This window comes from Ascaphus truei, chromosome 2, assembly GCF_040206685.1.
Source record: "Ascaphus truei isolate aAscTru1 chromosome 2, aAscTru1.hap1, whole genome shotgun sequence".
Classification (NCBI taxonomy): Eukaryota; Metazoa; Chordata; class Amphibia; order Anura; family Ascaphidae; genus Ascaphus; species Ascaphus truei.
The window spans coordinates 67,552,206-67,572,534 of record NC_134484.1 but is presented as its reverse complement, the minus strand read 5'-3'; the positions used below and the strand labels follow the sequence as shown (position 1 = coordinate 67,572,534).

The 20,329-nt window shown below is 48.0% G+C and overlaps 1 protein-coding gene and 2 long non-coding RNA genes across 3 annotated transcripts in view; 1 reads left to right on the top strand and 2 right to left on the bottom strand.

Annotated features, from left to right (window-relative positions):
* Positions 1 to 3,199, bottom strand: part of LOC142480325 (uncharacterized) — a 20,323-nt gene extending 17,124 nt beyond the window's left edge. Inside the window, exon 1 of the long non-coding RNA XR_012794980.1 lies at positions 3,131 to 3,199. This is a non-coding gene — a long non-coding RNA (uncharacterized LOC142480325). The remainder of the gene's footprint in view (positions 1 to 3,130) is intronic.
* The window catches only part of MATN2 (matrilin 2), a 120,290-nt gene that overhangs the window by 56,474 nt on the left and 43,487 nt on the right, over positions 1 to 20,329 (top strand). The window contains exon 8 of the mRNA XM_075582667.1: positions 4,222 to 4,344. Coding sequence (XP_075438782.1) covers positions 4,222 to 4,344 — 123 coding nt within the window. The remainder of the gene's footprint in view (positions 1 to 4,221; positions 4,345 to 20,329) is intronic.
* Positions 14,810 to 20,329, bottom strand: part of LOC142480336 (uncharacterized) — a 36,828-nt gene continuing 31,308 nt past the window's right edge. Inside the window, exon 3 of the long non-coding RNA XR_012794991.1 lies at positions 14,810 to 16,226. This is a non-coding gene — a long non-coding RNA (uncharacterized LOC142480336). The remainder of the gene's footprint in view (positions 16,227 to 20,329) is intronic.

The following is a 20,329-nucleotide window of genomic DNA, read 5'->3' as shown; positions in this document are numbered from 1 at the left end:
ACATCATGATCATCTTCTCCTGAGCATCTTTTTCTCTTTTCCTTCCCCTTCCCATCTTTCCCCTCTCGTGTCTCTCTCTTTCCCCTCTCGTGTCTCTCTTTCCCCTCTTGTGTCTCTCTCTTTCCCCTCTCGTGTCTCTCTCTTTCCCCTCTCGTGTCTCTCTCTTTCCCCTCTCGTGTCTCTCTCTTTCCCTCCTCGTGTCTTTGTTTTCCCTCTAATATATTTCTTTTTTTTTCTCCTTCATTTTCCCTTTTCCGCTATTCCTATTCTTCCCCTTTCATGTCTGTCTGTATCCCCCTGATCTGGTACGTCCCTCTCACCCCTTAGCCTCTCTGCCACATGCTCCAGCCCTGATTTCCCTCTCTGTGCAGGCTGCACTTTAAGGGTAGGATGACTAGATTTTCCAAAGTTAAAAACCACATAAAAAAGATATTTCTAAAACAAATGACATCACTTAAAAGTAAATATTATGATGATATTTGTCTCATAGCATCCACATTTATGCTGTATTCTTCAATCTCTCTCTCCTCCTCCCAGTGTCTCTCTCCCACCCCCAGTGTCACTCTCTCCCACCCCCAGTGTCACTCTCTCCCACCCCCAGTGTCACTCTCTCCCACCCCCAGTGTCACTCTCTCCCTCACCCCCAGTGTCTCCCATCTCCCCACTGTGCTCTCTCTCTCAATCCCGGCTTCCATGTCTCTCTCTCTCCCCCAGTGTCTCTCTCTCCCGCAGTGTCTCTCTCTCCCTCCCGCAGTGTCTCTCTCCCCCCAGTGTCTCTCTCCCTCCTGCAGTGTCTCTCTCCCCAGTGTCTCTCTCCCCCAATGTCTCTCTCCCCCAGTGTCTCTCCCTCCCCCTGTGTCTGTCTCTCTCCCTCCCACCCCCCATCCCTCCCCATGTCTCTCCCTCCATCCTTCCCCCCATCTCTCTCCATGTTCCCCCCCCACCCCTCCTCATGTCTTTCCCTCCCCATGTCTCTCCCTCCCACATGCCTCCCCATGTCTCTCCTTCCCGATATGTCTCTCAGCCCTCATCTCACCCATGTCTTTCACCCGCTTGTCTCCCTTTCACCCCCCACCTACACCCCACATCTCCCTTTCACCCCCCCCTCCACCCTATGTTTCCCTTTCACTACCTCCTCCCATGTCTCCCTTTCACCCTCTGCCACCCATGTCTCTCTTTCACCCACCATGTCTCCTTTCACCACCCCCCATTTCTTCCTTTTATCCCCCTCCCTACTCCCATTTCTCCCTTTCACCTCCCTCCTCATATGTCTCCCTCTCACCCCACCTCCCTCCTCCCCATGTCTCTCTTTCACCCCCCATGTCTCTCTTTCACACACCCCCGTCTCCCTTTCACCCCCTTCCTCCTCCCATGTCTCTGCCACGCCCACCCCTCCCCCCTCCATGTCTTTCTTTCACCTCCATAGAGAAGCAAACAAACACTTTCTCTTACCTTGTCATTACGCTGCAGCCAGGCAGAGGGGGTTCTGCACAGCTAGCATCACCTAATGGCTAGAGGAGAAATTGTAGCTGCAGGCCCTACTTTTCTTTCTGCTCCCAGCAAAACCGGGGACATAGCAAGAGACAGTCGGGACATGGGACAGTAGCTTAAAAATTGGGACTGTCCCAGCTAAACTGGCACGTCTGGTCACCATACATAAGGGCCCCTGCAGATAAATGACATAAAGGTAGAGGGCTGGGCCTTTAAACCCAGCGGGCCCGGAAGTGCAGTACTAACTGTCCCCCCTTGTTGGTGGCCCTGAATTCACTACAGATTCATCATTTGTGTCTTTGTCCTGTATCCTCCATAATTTTTACCCTTGTCTTGCAGCCGGAAGACTAATAAATACACAGCACTGTTTCTAATTAAGCCTCCATACGGGAAAATTCTGCATCGACTAAAGGAGATTACACTAGACATATTTCATGAGAAATAGTAAACGAGACACACAAAATCTTTGATTTAAAGCATGTTTCCCTAGCTCCAGGCCAGTAGCATCTGAAGTCTATTTTCCCTGTAGCTCATATGATGTGAGGCTCCCTGAAAGCAAACATGACAGCAGTTTTCATGTTACTGCGAACATCAAAAAGTTCTAAGGGGGATATTTACTAAAGTCTTCCGGCTGCAAACATGGAGCAAAATCAGTGCAAAAAAATAGCACCATATTTATAAAAGGAAAGTAATTGAAAGCAATGGAATTTTGTCCTAGTGTAATTATTTTGTGAATAATATGTACACACAAGAAAACAGTGGATCCTAGCAAAAATATACCAGGTAAGTGGCACTACATTTTCAATTTGTTTTAATAAATGCATTATATTTGCAAAACTATAACAGAAGGAGTTGCCAGAAAATCTTGATGCATTTTTTAAAGTATGTTTAAGTTCGAGCATTTTATTAGGTCTACTTTAGAGTTCCATGTTGGTTTTAAAAAGTAAATAGATCTCAAAAGGTTAGTCATAATTTGTTTAGCAGTTAAGCATTTAATTCATTGCATCTTTATTACATGCCAAATGTATAAAGCAATGTCCTAGCGTCATCATATGCCAAAAATGCAGTATTATAGGCCACAAAAAGCCTTATTTTTATGGTGCACGTCATCAACAATATACTGCTAAAAATAAGGCATGGTTTACTGCTTCTGATAAAAAAATATCAGGAGCAGCGCCAAAATATTAATACTAAATACTGCAAATGTACTCATTTGTTGCCAGTCATCAAGTACCAATATTTATCAGAACCGGCCTAACACCAAAAAATACCAAAACATTTTATCACCTACTCCTGGGCTACCTAAGTGGCTAGTATAAAGTGACTAACCTCTAAGGCAAACAAGGGGTTACCCCCTACCACCACCACCCATGGGGCCTAAAAACTATCTCCAGGGCAGCTACCCCCAACACCCACACCCCTACCCCCTCCTATTGAGTAATGATCAATAGCCCTAAAAAAAATCTTACAGTAAATAAAATAAAGCAACATTAATAATACATTTTTTTTAAATGAATAAAAATAAATTTTAAACATAAACCCTTTGAATGTCACTGTGGCTACCTAGGCCCTCTCAATGGCAGCCTAGATAGCCACATTGGCAATCAATGGAAAGCTGTAAGAAAATATTCTAACTTACCCCCATCTTAGATGAAGATGCTGTCTTCATCTTCAGGGCTGTAGCTCTCTGGAACCAATCCAAACGAGGGCCAATGCACAACCATAAAAAAAAGACATAAAATGAATTCAAAGCCAGATGGCCACCACAAAACAATAATAAAAAAACATAAAAATCTATCTGAGGCTGGTTGACCCAAAAAAGATTAAAGAAATTAAATCCCATAACCATTAAATCCAGGCCCGATGGCCTATTTGTAATCCATGCCCATGCATGGGCCTGCGATTGTTGGTCCTCAACACGGCTCCCCCCTGGTTGGCAAAATCTGTGGTGTCATCACTAATGGAAGGAAGCACATGATACAGCAAGCCATATGATTGGTTGCTGCGCACAACTGACTATGTCCTCACTTCCTTTTAACCACTATATGGATACCTTCAATCTAGGGTTCGATGAGGGAAAGATAGAATATTACATTCTCCATTTCCAGAGTGCTTTATTACTACACTCGACATAGGACCCTCTGTGCGTCTTTAATGTCATCTTAAAACCCATTCTTTTTATTTATTTTTTGTGTGATTAAATAAAAGATATTTTAATTTACACATTAATCATTCAGACAGGTAGCTTGCATGCTTTTAATTGTGTTACTTTTCAACACCTCGTCTCAATATCTATTACCTACCCAAGAGCACCGCTACCAATCTATATTTAGCTGAAGCGGGGGCACCCTATTTTCTCTTCATAAACCTATAGTAGAAATATTACATTACCCTCCCCCATTTGATCGCGTTGCAGTAATTTACCGTTTCCATAATTATCAGTTCAATTGCTGCATCACGACTAGTCTAAAAACATCACGCCCGGGAACTTATTACCGCAATCTTGATGACTTAGGTCATAAAATCGCAGTGATGGCACCTGATACTTATTTTTGCCAGAATGCGGTATTAACTCGGTTTTAATCGTGTTTTATGACTCTAGGCCAATAGGCTTTGAGAGTTTGTTATGACATATGTTTGAAGAAAATTGACAACCCTACTGTGCTTTTAATTTACTTCTTCTAACCATGGCAAGTTTGCTTAGCTTTATTTCTGTTGATCTTATTACAGAGATAAACTACTGTGCATTAGGCAGTCATGGATGTGAACATGAATGTGTGAACACCGAAAGTTCATTCGCATGCCGATGTCATAAAGGCTATGCTCTGAACCTCGATGGAAAAACATGCAGAAGTAAGTTACTCCAGATATGTGTGATCATCTGCCACATTGCTATATGTATGCGGCCAAGGAAAGTGATTAGTATAATTATAAATGTAACGGTGTTCCCCCCCCCCCCAATCTCATATTGGCCCCTTACGTGAGGAAACTGCCCCATGTTACATGTACTACAGTGTGGTGCACCTGCTGGCTTACAGGACTCCTGAGTCTCCCGTTTGATGGTATAGGGAAATACATCAGGACTGGCTCGTGAGGTAATGCTGAGAACTACTCACTTCTGGTACAGCGCCTCCATCTCTTCCAGGTCCCCACGACTGCAGGGAGGAGTCTCTGGAAGAGAACCTCTGGGTGCAGCTTCTCCCTGAATGACTCCACTCTCAGGCACGAAGGTTCTTTCAAATAGGACATTCTTTATTGGCATCTTGACTGGCAGACTGCCCATCATTGCGGCCGGTCCCTAGCCGCACATCATCAAGGTTGCCCACCTCAAGGAAGTCCCTGGACACCACTCCTAGTCAGGGCCCTAGAAGCTGTCCTTGCTCTTCCCTTACTCTCTAATAGAGTAAGAGGAATAGTCTGCCCACCTCTTCCCTAAGGGAGGGCCACAATCCTTGCCAGAGCCCTGGCACAGTGTTGGGTCAGACAGTCTCAATCAAGTGGGATGAGACACTCACACACACTGCAACACTTCAACCCAACTCCTAAATTCAGGAAGTGATGTGTACTATATAGCTCCAGTAGGCACCACCCCTATGTCCAAGCAGAAAGAAAAAGAGTTGGAAGCGCTGTCAAAAAGGGTGGTGGTCAAACTAAACACTTTTATTTTAGATTGTGTCCTTAAGATCACATTCCAAGGCAACAACAAAATCACAATATAAATAACCAACAACAATGTTAAGATAAATAATGATGTGCAAATGAAGCTGCTTTGCAATTTGCGCTAAGTGGGTCTCCGAGGGGTTAACAACGGGAGAATCCCGGTTAAAAGTCAGAATCCTGAAAAACGTGCACTGCCCGGGCAACTGTCGGTATAGAGGGGTACCCCAGGGCTGAGCCAATACTCAATGTGCTCACCCTGAATCCACTGTTGGTCCGTGGGGGTCCGATGGCTCTCTCCAATCCGCAGCTCTCTCCGGTCACGCTGAACAGGTAAATGGCACCGCAAAGCCCTCCGGGTGTCCGGGTCTGACGTCACTTCCGTCTATGACGCACAGACCCTTCCCGGTTGTCTCTGGGCTGAGTCTCGCCCACTCCGATCCTCCTCCACAGTACTACAGTACTACTGTCCGATATACAGGCAAAGAAGCCTTGAGCAGGTGCTGCTACCAGGAGCCCAATTCGTTGTGTTGCTTGCTCCGCTCCGCTGCACCAAATGATAGCATAAACCCTATGCTCCTCCTCTGTAAGTGGACACAGAGCATGATGTCACTTCCTTCACTACACAATACACATCACAGGGGATGAGGGCAAACCTCATGATTACTCCTGGTAAACCTGCCCTTTTAACAGGGATTACTGCACAGGAGGAGAGAGGCATGTAACCCCAAAATTACACAGGCCTACATACTATTAGAGGAAGACAGGGAAATACAGATTCATTTGTATTCATCCATGTCATGGAAAGCAGCTACTACAACTGTAACACCTTCAGAATCCAGTTTTTGTGGCACCTTGTACATGTCCTCAATGATGTCTAATGTGCTCAATATATGGGTCACAGCCTTCTTTCTGTCACTGATCAATGTGAAGGTGCCTATAATGGAAATCCATCAAGAAGCAATCTCCTTAGTTAAGTCCTCCATAAACATTGAGTACAACTTATTTTCTAGTTTGTCCAAAGTTTAAGAGTAAATTGGACGTTTCAATGTATTTTCTGGCCAGTGGACTTAGTGAGGATTTATTTCTAGAAAGTGTGCCCAGTTAGGTATATATTTTGGATGTCAGCATTTCAATATGCAAATGTTAGAGGGGAGTCTAGTAACAAACCCTAATATGTAAAGCTGGTAACAGAGGCTAGTTTACTGTTACAGCTGTATCTAATCAGTACTGTAGCTCAGTTGTGGGAAGCTTTAGAAATGTAGCCTCTATCCCAAATACCTTAGTTACGCTTTTTTTTCTTCAGTTTTTAAAAACCCTTTGCTTCAAGGGATCAAGTCTTCGATCTTTGGAAAATCAAATTGCAGTAAATGTTCAAGGCTGAAGAGGCTGGGGCTGTGTGAATATAATATAATACCATTAGTGGAACTCCACAGGTAATGTGAAGGTGGATAGAGCGAGAGCAATAGATGGACACATTGGAATTTTCCTGATAAATACTAGTGAAATGATTAGTGGTCAAATTCCAGAACACTGCAGCTTTTTTAATATATATGTGACTCAACAGTACCAAAAGTCTTTGCAAAATCTAGAAATATTGCACCAGCCAACTGTCTGTGTTCCATTCCACACTGGATCTCATTGCACATTTTTAAGAGGGTTGTTACTGGGGAGGGATTTGGGCAAAAGCCACATTGAAATTGACTAAGAAACTTTGGCATCGTATAATAGTTGCTTAGCTGGAAATTAACATATTTTTCCATGAATTTGGAAAACTGGGATGACTGGCAGTTTTCCTGGCCTTAGGGATATAGAGACAAAATAGGCTCTAGACAAAATAGAGTTAATTAAGGAAGTTATTAGTTTATCAGTGACAAGGGCTCTGAGATGTAGCAACTTTGACTTAATTGGTCAGGCCCACATTAGTTGTTTAGTTTTAGTCTTGGGAGCTCCTATATAATCTCATCTTCAGAGACTGGGTTAAATTGAAATTTGGGAGCACAGTCAGGAGGGGGTACTGATACAGGGGTGCACTCAGTCTGGGCTTCAGTATTATGGTCACAATTATGTCTTGATGAAAGAGAAGTACTGTAGTATATCCCACAAAATATTAATTGCGTACATTGGCAGTGGCTGTGTGATTCCACAAAATAATATCATCCTTTTTTATTACTAGAAGATTCTTGATAGTTAGAGGACTTAAATATTAATATTATTATTATTATTGATGACCTACCAGAAGTTTACAGAAGTTTACAGAATAGGATGGGAATAAAACTTGTGTGCTTTTGCTACTGCTTGTTTGCCTTGTATATGTATTCCACTGAAATCTGTATCTATTGAGATAATTAGTAGAGACAATTAATTTGTATCTATTCCACAATGCAAGGTAAAGCTCAATAATATCACATGTAACCCAGGGGATATGGGTGTTACAAACTCTTACTATGCGCAGTGGAGCATGGATATCACAGAATTTTAGGAACTCTGACTGGAAATACTCAAGTGCAGAATCAGGAGCAGCTACTGTATCACATCGATTCTAAACCAGGGATAGCGAACGCCAGTCCTCAAGAGCTACCAACAGGACAGGATTCCAGGATATCCCTGCTTCCGCACAGGTGACACAGTGTGCTCATTTGCATGTCATTTCCCAGAATCCCTTGCTGCAGTGGAAGCACTGTATGCTAGGTAATAATGGTTGAAAGACAGGGTCGCAGACCTGTCTAAGACGTGTAAATGTGCTCACAAGTGATCTTTTTATTTGAGATATATATGTTTTTACATGGAATACTGCATTAAGTAGTTTGAGAAATGATATTTGTGTACAGACTTAATTTTGTGTCAATTAAGGCTAAAGCCACCAAGAACTAACAGCTCAGAGAAGAAATGTTGCTGAGAAAGTTAGTGTAAGGTGTGCTCACAAATAGATACCTGGGAGATATGAATTTGCTTTTAAAAGTCCCACGCATGCTTTTAATTACATTTGGATGTAACATCTTGTTATAGAATATAAAATAAAACATTTATTTTGACTGCAGTGCACCATTAAATTGTAATGTGTTTGCTGCTCGTAATACTTCTTGCATCAAGACTATCATTGGCATTGTTTAGTTTTACATATTCAACTAAACCAAAAGACAAAAAATAGTACTATTCTCTTGAGAATGCAGACCCAGAATAGTGTGTGTTTGATTCAGAGCCTGTAGGGTACCAAACAAAATGTTATAAGAACCAGTATGCAAAATTGAACTGGTCTGTTCAGTAAAAAGAAACCACACACATTACCTGATATCATCTTCATGCAGTGCCTGCAAGTCGCATTAAGTGAAGATATATATAGATATATATAGATGTAGCCGTGCCCCCTGATTCACCCCAAAGAGCGGGAGGTTGCGCTTGCAAATAGTGGTTGCAAAAGTCCGCGAAGGAGGAGAGTGCAGTTGGCGAGAGTGCAGTTGGCGAGAGTGCAGTTGGCGAGAGTGCAGTTGGCGGGAGTGCAGTTGGCGGGAGTGCAGTTGGCGGGAGACCCAGCAGCCCTGCGGGGAGGGTCAGGTGAGAGAGTCTAGCCAATGGGCGGAGGAGGTGCCAGAGATATAGGCAGTGGTTGCGCGCACGTGGAACTAGAGCTGTTTGGAGAGGAGACGGAGAGTCTGTGAGGGGAGGTTGAACCGCCCCGGCGCAGGCCAGGTGCCCAAGGCCCAGTTAGCCCTGAGTCACCTTAGAGACAAGCTGAGCTAGGGATCGCCTTAGTGAGGTTCCTGTCCCCCTAGTAACTGTAAGTCTTGACCGGGACTATACTGTCGAGAGGGAGGTCTGGGCTCAGACCCCCCTTGGAGTTTCCGGAGTCCGGATGGGAGCGCCCCGGACCCTAGAGAGAGAGGTTCCGCCAACCTCCTCCTTCACCTCCCTCTCTGCTCTGACCCACCGCCCACACGCATCCGGTTCCTCTATACAGAGTCTCGCACCCGATTGGTTCTCAGCCTCAGCTGACTCTCTCGCAGTTCGGAGTTCAGAGTTCAAACCCCCAAAGTCTCCACAGATTGGTTACCCTTCGCGCGCTTCTCTCGCGCATGCGCAGCCCAACTTGTACACAGTGACCTTACTGACAGAATGACTAATATGGCGCTGCCTTTGTGATTGACAGCGCGGAACCTATAGATATATATATGTACATCCTTACATTCTCCCCTCTCCAGAATCCAACGTCCCCGCTGGACTACATAAACCACGTATATATCTAACTATTTACACAACCCTCTCATTCCTAGTTCAGGTTACACATTACGTTAATCAGTACCATCATAGCTTGCATCCTATGCCGAGCCCACTGCTGAGCCTCATAATGGGGTGCCCCAAATTGATCATATGCCATTCGCATGGGAGGCTGACAGGCTCTTTGACTTCGCCGGGGTTGATTCTCCTCTGCTTCTTCTGCAGAGTATCCAGTCTCAATTTGTGCTTCCATCTCTACCCTTGAGGGGTTTCCAACATTAGTACTGTCTCTTTGGGGTGTGAAACATGGACTTTGAGGATCTAGGGGCTGACTCACGGGAGTCAAAGGGTCAATGTTCGGGCCAAGAGGCTCTTTACCCGTGGCTCCTTCGGGAGATGCCTCCGCGGCCGGAAGGCCCCTTTGAGAGGTTCCTTCCATTGGATCCTCAGAGGTGGCAATTTTTACAGTCTCTGGGCCATCCTCTGTGTGTTCAACTCCTCCATCTATGGGCGTGGCTGGGACTTCCAATTCATCCGTCCCTACCCGAGGTATGGGAAGCAGATGATTCCTATGCCACACTTTTACGCGGCCTTCAGAATCCTTGATCCGGTACACAGGAAGACCAGGCATTTGTGACTCCACCTCATACACACCCTCCCGCCACCGGTCTGCCAATTTATGCTTCCCAGGAACACCTAAGTTGCGTAAGAGGACCGCATCTCCGGGGTGAATTTCCTTATGACGTACTTTGTGATCGTAGCGCCTTTTATTTCCCGCATTCAGTTGCGCAGTCGTCCGTTCAGCCAATTTATAGGCCAACTGTAAACTGTCCCTTAGTCGCTGGACATATCGGAAATGCGTCCTATTGGATACCCCATCGGTAGATATCCGCAGGCGCACATCCACCGGTAACCGGGCTTCTCTTCCGAACATCAAAAAATACGGGGTATACCCAGTGGACTCATGTCGGGTACAATTATATGCATGTACCAATGCCTCGACGTGTTTACTCCACTCCGTCTTTTGCGGGCTCGTCAGAGTTCCTAACATATCTAACAAAGTGCGATTGAACCGTTCAGGCAAAGCATCCCCTTCGGGGTGGTACGGGGTAGTACGCGACTTGGCAATGTTCAGTAGTGTGAGCAACTCCCGTATCAGTGTACTCTCAAAGTCTCTGCCCTGATCAGAGTGAAGACGATTCGGCAACCCATAGTGAATGAAATATTTCTCCCATAGTACTCGGGCCACCGTTACGGCCTTCTGGTCTTTCGTAGGGAACGCTTGGGCATACCTAGTGTAGTGGTCAGTGATCACTAGAACATTACTAACTCCCCGATTGTCGGGCTCGATACAGAGAAAATCCATACACACCAAATCCATTGGACCCGAGCTTTTCAAGTGTGCCATAGGAGCCGCCCTGGTGGGCAGTGTCTTTCTTTGTAAACAGCGATTACACCTCCGACAATGTTGCTCCACGGACTCCCTCATTCTCGGCCAATAGAACCTATCCTGTAGTAGCCCAAATGTCTTGTCAATGCCCAGGTGACCATGGTCATCATGAAGGGCCCGGAGGACTAAGGTTCTCAAACGTTCCGGCAAAAACAGCTGACGCCGATCGGGATGGTTGTGATAAGGTATCACCCGATATAACAAACAATTGTCCATTTCGAACTTCCCAAACTCATTTGACAGGAGTTTCACCAAGTCTTTGGGGGCTCGCTTCAGTATAGAAGGGTTATCTTGTTGTACCGCTTGACGTGCTAGCTCCACTATGGGGTCTTGTGTTTGATAATGCACTAGATCCCTCCACGAGATGATATTATCGTCAGTGATATTCATCCCTTCTCGACCCTGATAGGCCCGAGGAATAGCCCGAGGAATGGCATCCCAACGAGTCAACGACCCGTAATTCAGAGAACGCCACGTGGTCGTCGACTACCGCAGCCACAGAGCAGAGGGCACGAATCCCGGGACCCGGTATCTCTTCCCAAACTTCCTCATCAGGGGTGGATTGAAGGCCAGGTCGACGAGACAGGGCGTCGGCACCTATGTTGGTGGGTCCGGGTTTGTATTTAAGGTTGAACCTGTAATTGGCTAGAGCAGCTAACCACCGATGTCCTGTGGCGTCCAATTTGGCAGACGTATTGATATAGGTCATGGGATTGTTATCCGTGCGTACTTCGAACTGTACCCCATATAGGTAGTCATGCAGCTTATCTACCACAGCCCATTTTAGCGCCAAGAATTCCAGTTTATGGACCGGTTAATTCTGCTCGCTAGGGGTTAAGCTTCGGCTCGCATAGGCCACCGGACGCAGCCCGGTCTCATACTTCTGATGCAAAACCGCTCCTAATCCGCTAAGGCTAGCATCGACATGTAGAACATAGTCTCTGTCGGGGTCCGCGTAGGCCAAGACGGGAGCCCGAGTGAGGCTGGTCTTTAAGTTCTTGAAGGCCTGTTCACATTCTGGAGTCCATGTCTTCCCAAAGGGTGTCTGCGCCGAGATTCCTTTTCTCCCGGTTTCTCCCGGATACACCTTTAGAAGATCATTCAGTCGCTTGGCCTTGCTGGAATAGCTCTCTACGAACCGCCGATAATAGCCACAAAACCCCAAGAAGGACCGCAACTCTTGAACATTTTGAGGTCTAGGCCAATTCACCACCGCCTCTATCTTCCCTGGGTCGGTGGATACCCCATCAGCCGATACAATATGGCCCACATACGTCACAGAGGACCGACAGAATTTGCATTTGTCCAGCGACAGTTTGAGACCCTCCCCCTGAAGTCTATCCAGCACCTTCATCAGTCTCTCGGAGTGCTCCTCTAGAGTCCGCCCGAACACGATAATGTCGTCCAGGTACACTAAGCACTCTCACGGGTTAAGATCTCCGAGGGTTTTTTCCATTAGTCTCTGGAACGTGGCCGGGGCACCGCAGATCCCTTGCGGCATGCGGGTAAATTGGTAAAACCCTAATGGACAGATGAAGGCCGTTTTTTCTTGGTCTTCCTGGCCCATGGGCACTTGATAATATCCGGACCTGAGGTCGAGCACACTGAACCATTTGCTTCCCGTCAGAGCGTTCAGGAGGTCCTCGATTCGGGGCAGTGTGTACTGATCGGGAATAGTACGGGTATTCAGAGTTCTGTAATCCACACATAAACCGACCGTCCCGTTCTTCTTGCGGACTACCACAATGGGTGAGGCGTAAGGGCTCCGAGATTCCTGCACGATGCCAGCCCTTTTCATCTCGTCGATTAATCCCCTCACTTCGTCAACATCCCCGGGGGCAAGCCGGCGGGAGCGCTCCCGGAAGGGGGTAGCGTCGCTCATTCGGATGGTATGGTGGGCGCTGCGACTGCAACCCACGTCCATATCACCAGTGGAGAACACACTCCTTCGGTCGTGTAGCTCGTTCCACAGCCTCTTCCTCCATACATCCGGGAGTGGCGAGTCACCGAAGTCAAATTCCAACACTGACTCGACGGTAGTAGGTGGGCACCTAGAGGGTCCCGTCGAAACCTTCTCCTCAGGAGTTACAGGGTATATCCTTCCCAGCGTCTGCCGCCTGTCGATAGTCATGGGGTACGGGGATATATTCTGCACGTACACCCAGGTGCGCCTCGGAATCTTCCTGGGCCATTCCTTGACAGAGGCTAGTACTTTGTATCCCAAGCGTTGTTCGTCCTGGGCCATACTTTCCACGGTGAAGAGTTGATCCTCCAACCGTCGTCGGGGGTAGTGACAAGCGGCGACCATCATTCGTCCTTCCCCCGGGGGAATTTGAGTCAGTCCCCATTCTTGACTGTAAAGGACGCCATACTCTTCTTCAGCCGCAATTCTACCGCAGACCTCTTGGAGGGCGGGACAGGCCGCTAAGGCCAGCAGTGGGGCTTCTCCCGCTTCTTGCAAAAACTGGCGAAACACCGCGCGCACAATGTCAGCGTTGGTCCCCAAGATGATTGGGGCGCTGGGGTGGTCCTGAGGTTCGGGGCACACTAAGGCCTCCACTTCCATGGGGTGATGTTTACCAGTATTCAGCTGGAGAATATCTAACTGTACCTTTACTACTCCGTCTATGGGGTAATCTTCATGACTCAATCCCCGTAGTCGCAGGGCATCCGCAGATAACAACGGCAGTCGGTGGAGATGTTGGTCGTAGAAGGGCCGGTACACGATGGTTACTTGAGAACCCGTATCCAACAATGCGGCGGCGTAGATGCCTTCGATAACTACGCGAACAATGGAAGCGGGGCCAATTCGGGAGCTCTGAGAGGGCGGCAACACCTTTTCATCCTCCAGGGGTTGGCACGGCATCGATTGCGCCGGTCGGGACGACGTCCTCCGCGAGGTGGGGCAGTGGGCCCGTAAATGTCCCATCTTTCCACATGCGTAACACTGCATTTGGCTGAGGTAAGCTTCGTCTCTCCTGGTTGGGGGACTTCGCCCAGTCGGGGGACGAGGTCTGGGTGTCACTGGGGTAGGGACATCCTCGGAATCGGGATCCCCAGGTTCGGGCACGTCGGGCTTTGGGTCCACTTTCTTGGCTTCTTTACCCCCGGGCGGTGGCTTCTTTCCAGTGGCTAAGTCACGCCCTAACAACACCATCTCGTGCGCTTGGACCCGATCCATTAAGTCGTGAAACGATAGGGCTTGTCCGGGCGTTATGCAGCTACTGACCCGCACCGACACGGGGTGTAGGGGTAGGAGGCCCCTCAGCAACTGAGTGGTACGTAGTCCGTTGGCTTCTTTCCTTGGCAACACGCCTTTCCTCACCATATTCCAAAGATCCAGGTGTAGTCGCCTGAGAAAATCGGATACCATTTCCCCTTCCTTCTGGGCTAACGCATGAAATTTTGACATCAAAGTGTACATATCCACCGGAGCTCCATACGCCTTGGTTAGGCAGTAGATGAGATCCGCTGCATCAGCTTCCGGGTTGTCATCACGGTAGTAGTGCACCATGTGGGACGCGGGGGGTCGTAGGCACTCGACGATGCGCTGTCGGCGGACCGCGTCCGTGCAGGTCCATTCAGGCAGTACCTGTTCGGTATGATCCAACCAGTCCTCTATCCCTACTTCCCCTTGGGGCGTGGGTTTCTCACCGGAGAAGGCCTTTAACTTCCTGTACTGGAGCGACTGGGTGGATAGCGGCGGCTAGTGCGGGAAAAGAGGTGTCTCCCGGTAAGCTATCCCCAACGGCAGGGTGAGCGTCCAATCTTGATAGGCTAAGTCGGTTGAGGCCAGCCCGCAGGCCGGACGGGGTAGATGAGGAGCCTAGGCTCAGGGCTGCGGGCCAGCGAGGGTGCAGGCCACGGTCAGGGGAGTGGTCTGGGCCTCCCGTCGCGGCGCCAATGGTGGGGGTATACTCTCTCCGGGGGGTGGAAGTGGCCAGGGGCACAGGGGTGTCCACCTGGACTATGGGACAGCGCAACCCCGGGGCCTCGGGCAGCAGCAGTATACGGGGCAAAGCCTCGGGGCATATATCTTGTTCAGTGGCATACAAGATCCGGCGCCAGGTCTGGTCGCGGTCATAAAAATGGTCTTGTACTTGGGCATTGTCCAGGAGAGGGAGCTTTCGGACCTGCTCGGTCACTGTGCCTAACGAGATCATGGCGGGGACATGGCCCAGCGCGAAAACACGGTTCAAGGGAATCCCGCGCCGTTGGGCCCACTTGCGCACCTCGAGCGCCGAGGGCACCGACATGATGTGGGTTGGTTGCACAATAGAGACAAAAAAATGTGGGGGCACCCCAGGTCTAAGATCTCAGCAGCGCCTCCAAATGTAGCCCTTTTCGTGAACGCCTGCAATAAGGAACTACTGTGGTGCATGTACCTGTGTCCTCAGGAGCTCTGAGCCTCCGCTATTTGGGAGCCTGGGGTCATACCTTTATTAATCGCGGTGCAGCGCCTCCACTTGCCCAGGATCCCCATGATAGAGATTATACCCTGAGCAAGAACATCACAACAGCATTATGCAACAGCAACCTTTTATATATCATGCATAAAGAACAAATGATCTGCAGAATAAACATATAACATTACACACACACAACGTGGCTCGGCCACACCTTATTAGGGTTAATGTCCTGTACATAGGTGGCTCTGCCACTCTCCCTAGGAGTATGTCTTATAACCAGTATAGGTATGGTACCATAGGATTTGCACAGTGGGCCCAATTAGTTAGTGGGAGGCGGGATCAGCGCCTGGTGACCGGTGTAGGTGCACTTATAAACAATGATACCTTCCGGTCACTGCGATGACCATCACACTCCACGCAGGGTCCTAGCGTTGCTCCAGCCTTTCGCCGTCACTCCTTGCTGCAGCGCCGTCTGTATCCAATCCAAGATGGCGGCCGCAGCTCCGCAGCCAAATCACACTAATGGGAAATGTCCCTACCAACTAAGGCCGTCCTTATAAAACAGCACCCTACGATGACAGGGGAATACTCCTCGGGCCGGGGGGATACCTTTCACCTAAGCGGACGGGTCACTGACCCTCCGCTCGCGCACACGAGGTTCCGCCAACCTCCTCCTTCACCTCCCTCTCTGCTCTGACCCACCGCCCACACGCATCCGGTTCCTCTATACAGAGTCTCGCACCCGATTGGTTCTCAGCCTCAGCTGACTCTCTCGCAGTTCGGAGTTCAGAGTTCAAACCCCCAAAGTCTCCACAGATTGGTTACCCTTCGCGCGCTTCTCTCGCGCATGCGCAGCCCAACTTGTACACAGTGACCTTACTGACAGAATGACTAATATGGCGCTGCCTTTGTGATTGACAGCGCGGAACCTTTAGATATATATATGTACATCCTTACACACATATATGGGAATGTTATGGCATGTAATGTACTGTGAGTTTGGTCTGCAAGTAAAAGAGATTGATTTTAGAACTTGGCTGTGTAAGTGTAATTCTTGCATATACGTCCTGCGAAGACCCACTCCCCCTTTGGCGGGAGCTGTCGCAGGTGGAGGCGCTGCACCCGTTATAAATATTGCGCGCACCACAGGCTCTCCGTGGCAGAAACTTAGGCCCTGTGAGCCAACAGGTAATACAGCACATAGTAGCAGCTTGCTAGTGATAGGAAGCAGGGCTACATATATATATATATATATATATATATATATATATAATCAAAAAAAAAAAAAAAAAAATAGATGATACCGTTCTGTGGCTAACGAAATGCTTTTATTTGTGCGAGCTTTCGAGATACACTGATCTCTTCTTCCGGCGATGTTACAATGAATGAAGCAAAAGGTAAACTTAAAAACAGTGTCTCTTGGAATGTTATCTGTGCTGTTCCTTCCCCCGGTGTGGATGTGTTTTAAAAATGTGTTTTAAAACACATCCACACCGGGGGAAGGAACAGCACAGATAACATTCCAAGAGACACTGTTTTTAAGTTTACCTTTTGCTTCATTCATTGTAACATCGCCGGAAGAAGAGATCAGTGTATCTCGAAAGCTCGCACAAATAAAAGCATTTCGTTAGCCACAGAACGGTATCATCTATTTATTTTTTTATTTTTTTGATTATTGAAGCTCGGCTAACATGGTCGGTACTGATACCTCTACATATATATATATATATATATATATAAGCCTCTCTTGCATCCCAGTAAAATCAACCCCACACTGATGAGACCCATCAAGGTCGAAACAGCTGTCTGTGGGTGGTTTTCTGGGTATGCACCTTAACCCTGGCTGTGCTCAAAGCTGTGACCATGCAGCAAGCTTAAGCCTATAGGGAACCATGTTAAAAATGGTTATTGAGGCAAAAAGTGACACTGTGTGCTCATTTGCATGTCATTTCCCAGAATCCCTTGCTGCAGTGGAAGTGCTGTATGCTGGGTGATAATGGGGAAAGGCGGGGTTGCAGACCTGCCTAAGACATGCAGATGAGCATACAGCTATATTTGCATATTTGCTTTCCTGTGGAGGGTTTTTGTCACTTTTTTTACTCACCATAACTTAACTCAGTATTATGGTTTGGCCTATCCCATAAGCCTCTCTTGCATCCCAGTAAAATCAACCCCACACTGATGAGACCCATCAAGGTCGAAACAGCTGTCTGTGGGTGGTTTTCTGGGTATGCACCTTAACCCTGGCTGTGCTCAAAGCTGTGACCATGCAGCAAGCTTAAGCCTATAGGGAACCATGTTAAAAATGGTTATTGAGGCAAAAAGTGACACTGTGTGCTCATTTGCATGTCATTTCCCAGAATCCCTTGCTGCAGTGGAAGTGCTGTATGCTGGGTGATAATGGGGAAAGGCGGGGTTGCAGACCTGCCTAAGACATGCAGATGAGCATACAGCTATATTTGCATATATATATATATATATATATATATATCTGAACCCATCATGCCATGAAGGGCAATTTCACCAGATGACTCACATCATTTCAGTGTTGCTGTGGGGAGAATTAGAAATCTCATATCTAGTTTGTCTCTTTACATTTAAAGTGCTTCCACTTACAGATGGTAAATATGTGTTTTGGGTGTTCATTTGTGTATACATTTAGTTTAATGGGAGTATAGGAATTATCTACAATCATGCAGCATCTTCTGCAACACAAGATGTACAAGAATTAAGCACTTTGCCCAACCAATTGTTCAAAACAATCTCTGTGCCACTGGGGTCTCCTTTATTATGCAAATAAGGTAATTATTTAGAGATTGTCGAATCATTAACCTGACAGAACAAAATGCAATATTTTTGATAACTTAAAAATTATCATCTAACCAAATTTCAACTATCACCATCTGCTTAACCCTTCGCTGTGAGAGGAACCAGCAACACATTGCTTTGCAACGCGTTGTTGACCTATCTGACAGAGACAGGGTAAAGAATGAATCACTCTGGCCTGGGGAGTAGATTTAGCTCTATCAGTGCTAGGCATGTGGTACTTCAGTGTAGTGTAGTGTAGGCCCATCCAACCAAGACAGTTCGTGGCTGTTACTGTTTACATGTGATATTCGTGCCAAATCAGTTCCTAGTTGTTTGAGTCAATTTACATAACTAAAAAAATGTGTAATTATGTTATATTTTGCATCTATTTAGTCTTTCATATAATTTAACACAGTGGTCCTCCACTTTAACTGATAAAAGGGCCATTGTTTCTCAACAGTATTGGAGTCTCTATATTCACGTGTCATATTTGATGTGGTCCATAGCGTAGGTTTATAATTCAATTTAACAACAATATCATTACGTATTTACCTTTTCCACTACTCTTGCTTCCTCTTTTTACTCTATTTTCCATCTGTTCCCGTTGTCGTCAACGGCAGTGAACATTTAGACTGCGGGCCACCATTACAACTATTTGGAATCCTCTAAACCCAGGGTGGGCAACCCTGTCGCCATTCGCCACTTGTGGCGAATTGACAGTCAAAGTGTGGCGAAGTGCGGCAAGCGTGACTCCCCCCGCCCCTCCCCGACAAGCGCGACTCCCCCCGCCCCTCCCCGACAAGTACGACTCCCCCCGCCCCTCCCCGACAAGCGCGACTCCCCCGCCCCTCCCCGACAAGCGCGACTAACCCCCGCCCCTCCCCGACACGCGCGACTCCCCTCGGCAAGCGCTTGTTCAGCGCTGCCATTCCTAACAGAGACACGCACACGGCTGTAAGCTGGGTTTCTCTTCTCTCCGTGTACCATCGCCGCGAACGCCACTTTGCAGCAACAGAGTGCAGTCACGGCTGAGAAAACTCTCTGTCTGGTGCCAGGGTTCCAGTGCCATCACTAAACAGTAGGGCAATATATTAGGGTTTACCGCCAAACTCCCTTCCTGTCCAACCACTATCCCATGACAAGGGATAGTCATTTGGCACCTACCTGTACCCGCTGACACAATAGCAGTCAACAACACGGACCATGTATTGTTACTATAGCCCTCCCCCTCCCACCCCCCCAGGTCACAGGGAAGACATTACCACATGTAAACTGCCACCTAAATATAGATTACGTGATAGCCGGGGGAAGAACCATAGCAGGCAATATAGTAGGTAAAACCAACAATTTAAATTGTAAGGAGGATGACTGTGGATTAAGAATGACCAGGCAGAGAACATCAGTATTAAGTGGGCATCTGGAAGACATGCCATCTGGAATTTTCCAGTTACATGTTTAAAGGGTTAAACCTAGGTGATTGATGTTGTTTTTTTACCCAAATCTGACACCAAAACATTATGAGCTAATACTTGGGGTTGATTTCATTTCCCCTTTGTCTGTTGGTACTGTGTGCACAGCAAGTACTTGCAGTCACACACAGCCCCCTCTCCCCTTATCTTTATCATCTCTCTGATAAGGACAAGATATGCACAGGGTAAAGAAAACACTTGGTTGACAAGCACTTCCCTATTCAGAGGCCCCTAATAAATTGAACTAGTTAATTGGCAGTCAAAGTGTGGCGAATTGAGTAACTACTTGTTGTTTCCCATTGTAATGGGAAGCGTGGTGGCAAGCGCGAGTCCCCTCCCACCCCCCCCTGCAAGCGCAAGTCCCCTCCCGCCCACCCTGCAAGCGCGAGTCCCCTCCCGCCCCCCCCCAAGCGCGAGTCCCCTCCCACCCCCCCTGCAAGCGCGAGTCCCCTCCCGTCTGCCCCCCTGCAAGCGCGAGTCCCCTCCCATCCCACCCCCCCTGCAAGCACGAGTCCCCTCCCGCCCCCCCCTGCAAGCGCAAGTCCCCTTCCGCCCCCCCCTGCAAGTGCGTGTCCCCTCCCACCCCCCCTGCAAGCGTGAATCCCCTCCCGTCTGCCCCCCTGCAAGCGCGAGTCCCCTCCCGTCCCACCCCCCCTGCAAGCACGAGTCCCCTCCCGTCCCACCCCCCCTGCAAGCACGAGTCCCCTCCCGTCCCACCCCCCCTGCAAGCACGAGTCCCCTCCCGTCCCACTCCCCCTGCAAGCACGAGTCCCCTCCCGTCCCCCCCGCAAGCGCGAGTCCCCTCCCGCCCCCCCTGCAAGCGCGAGTCC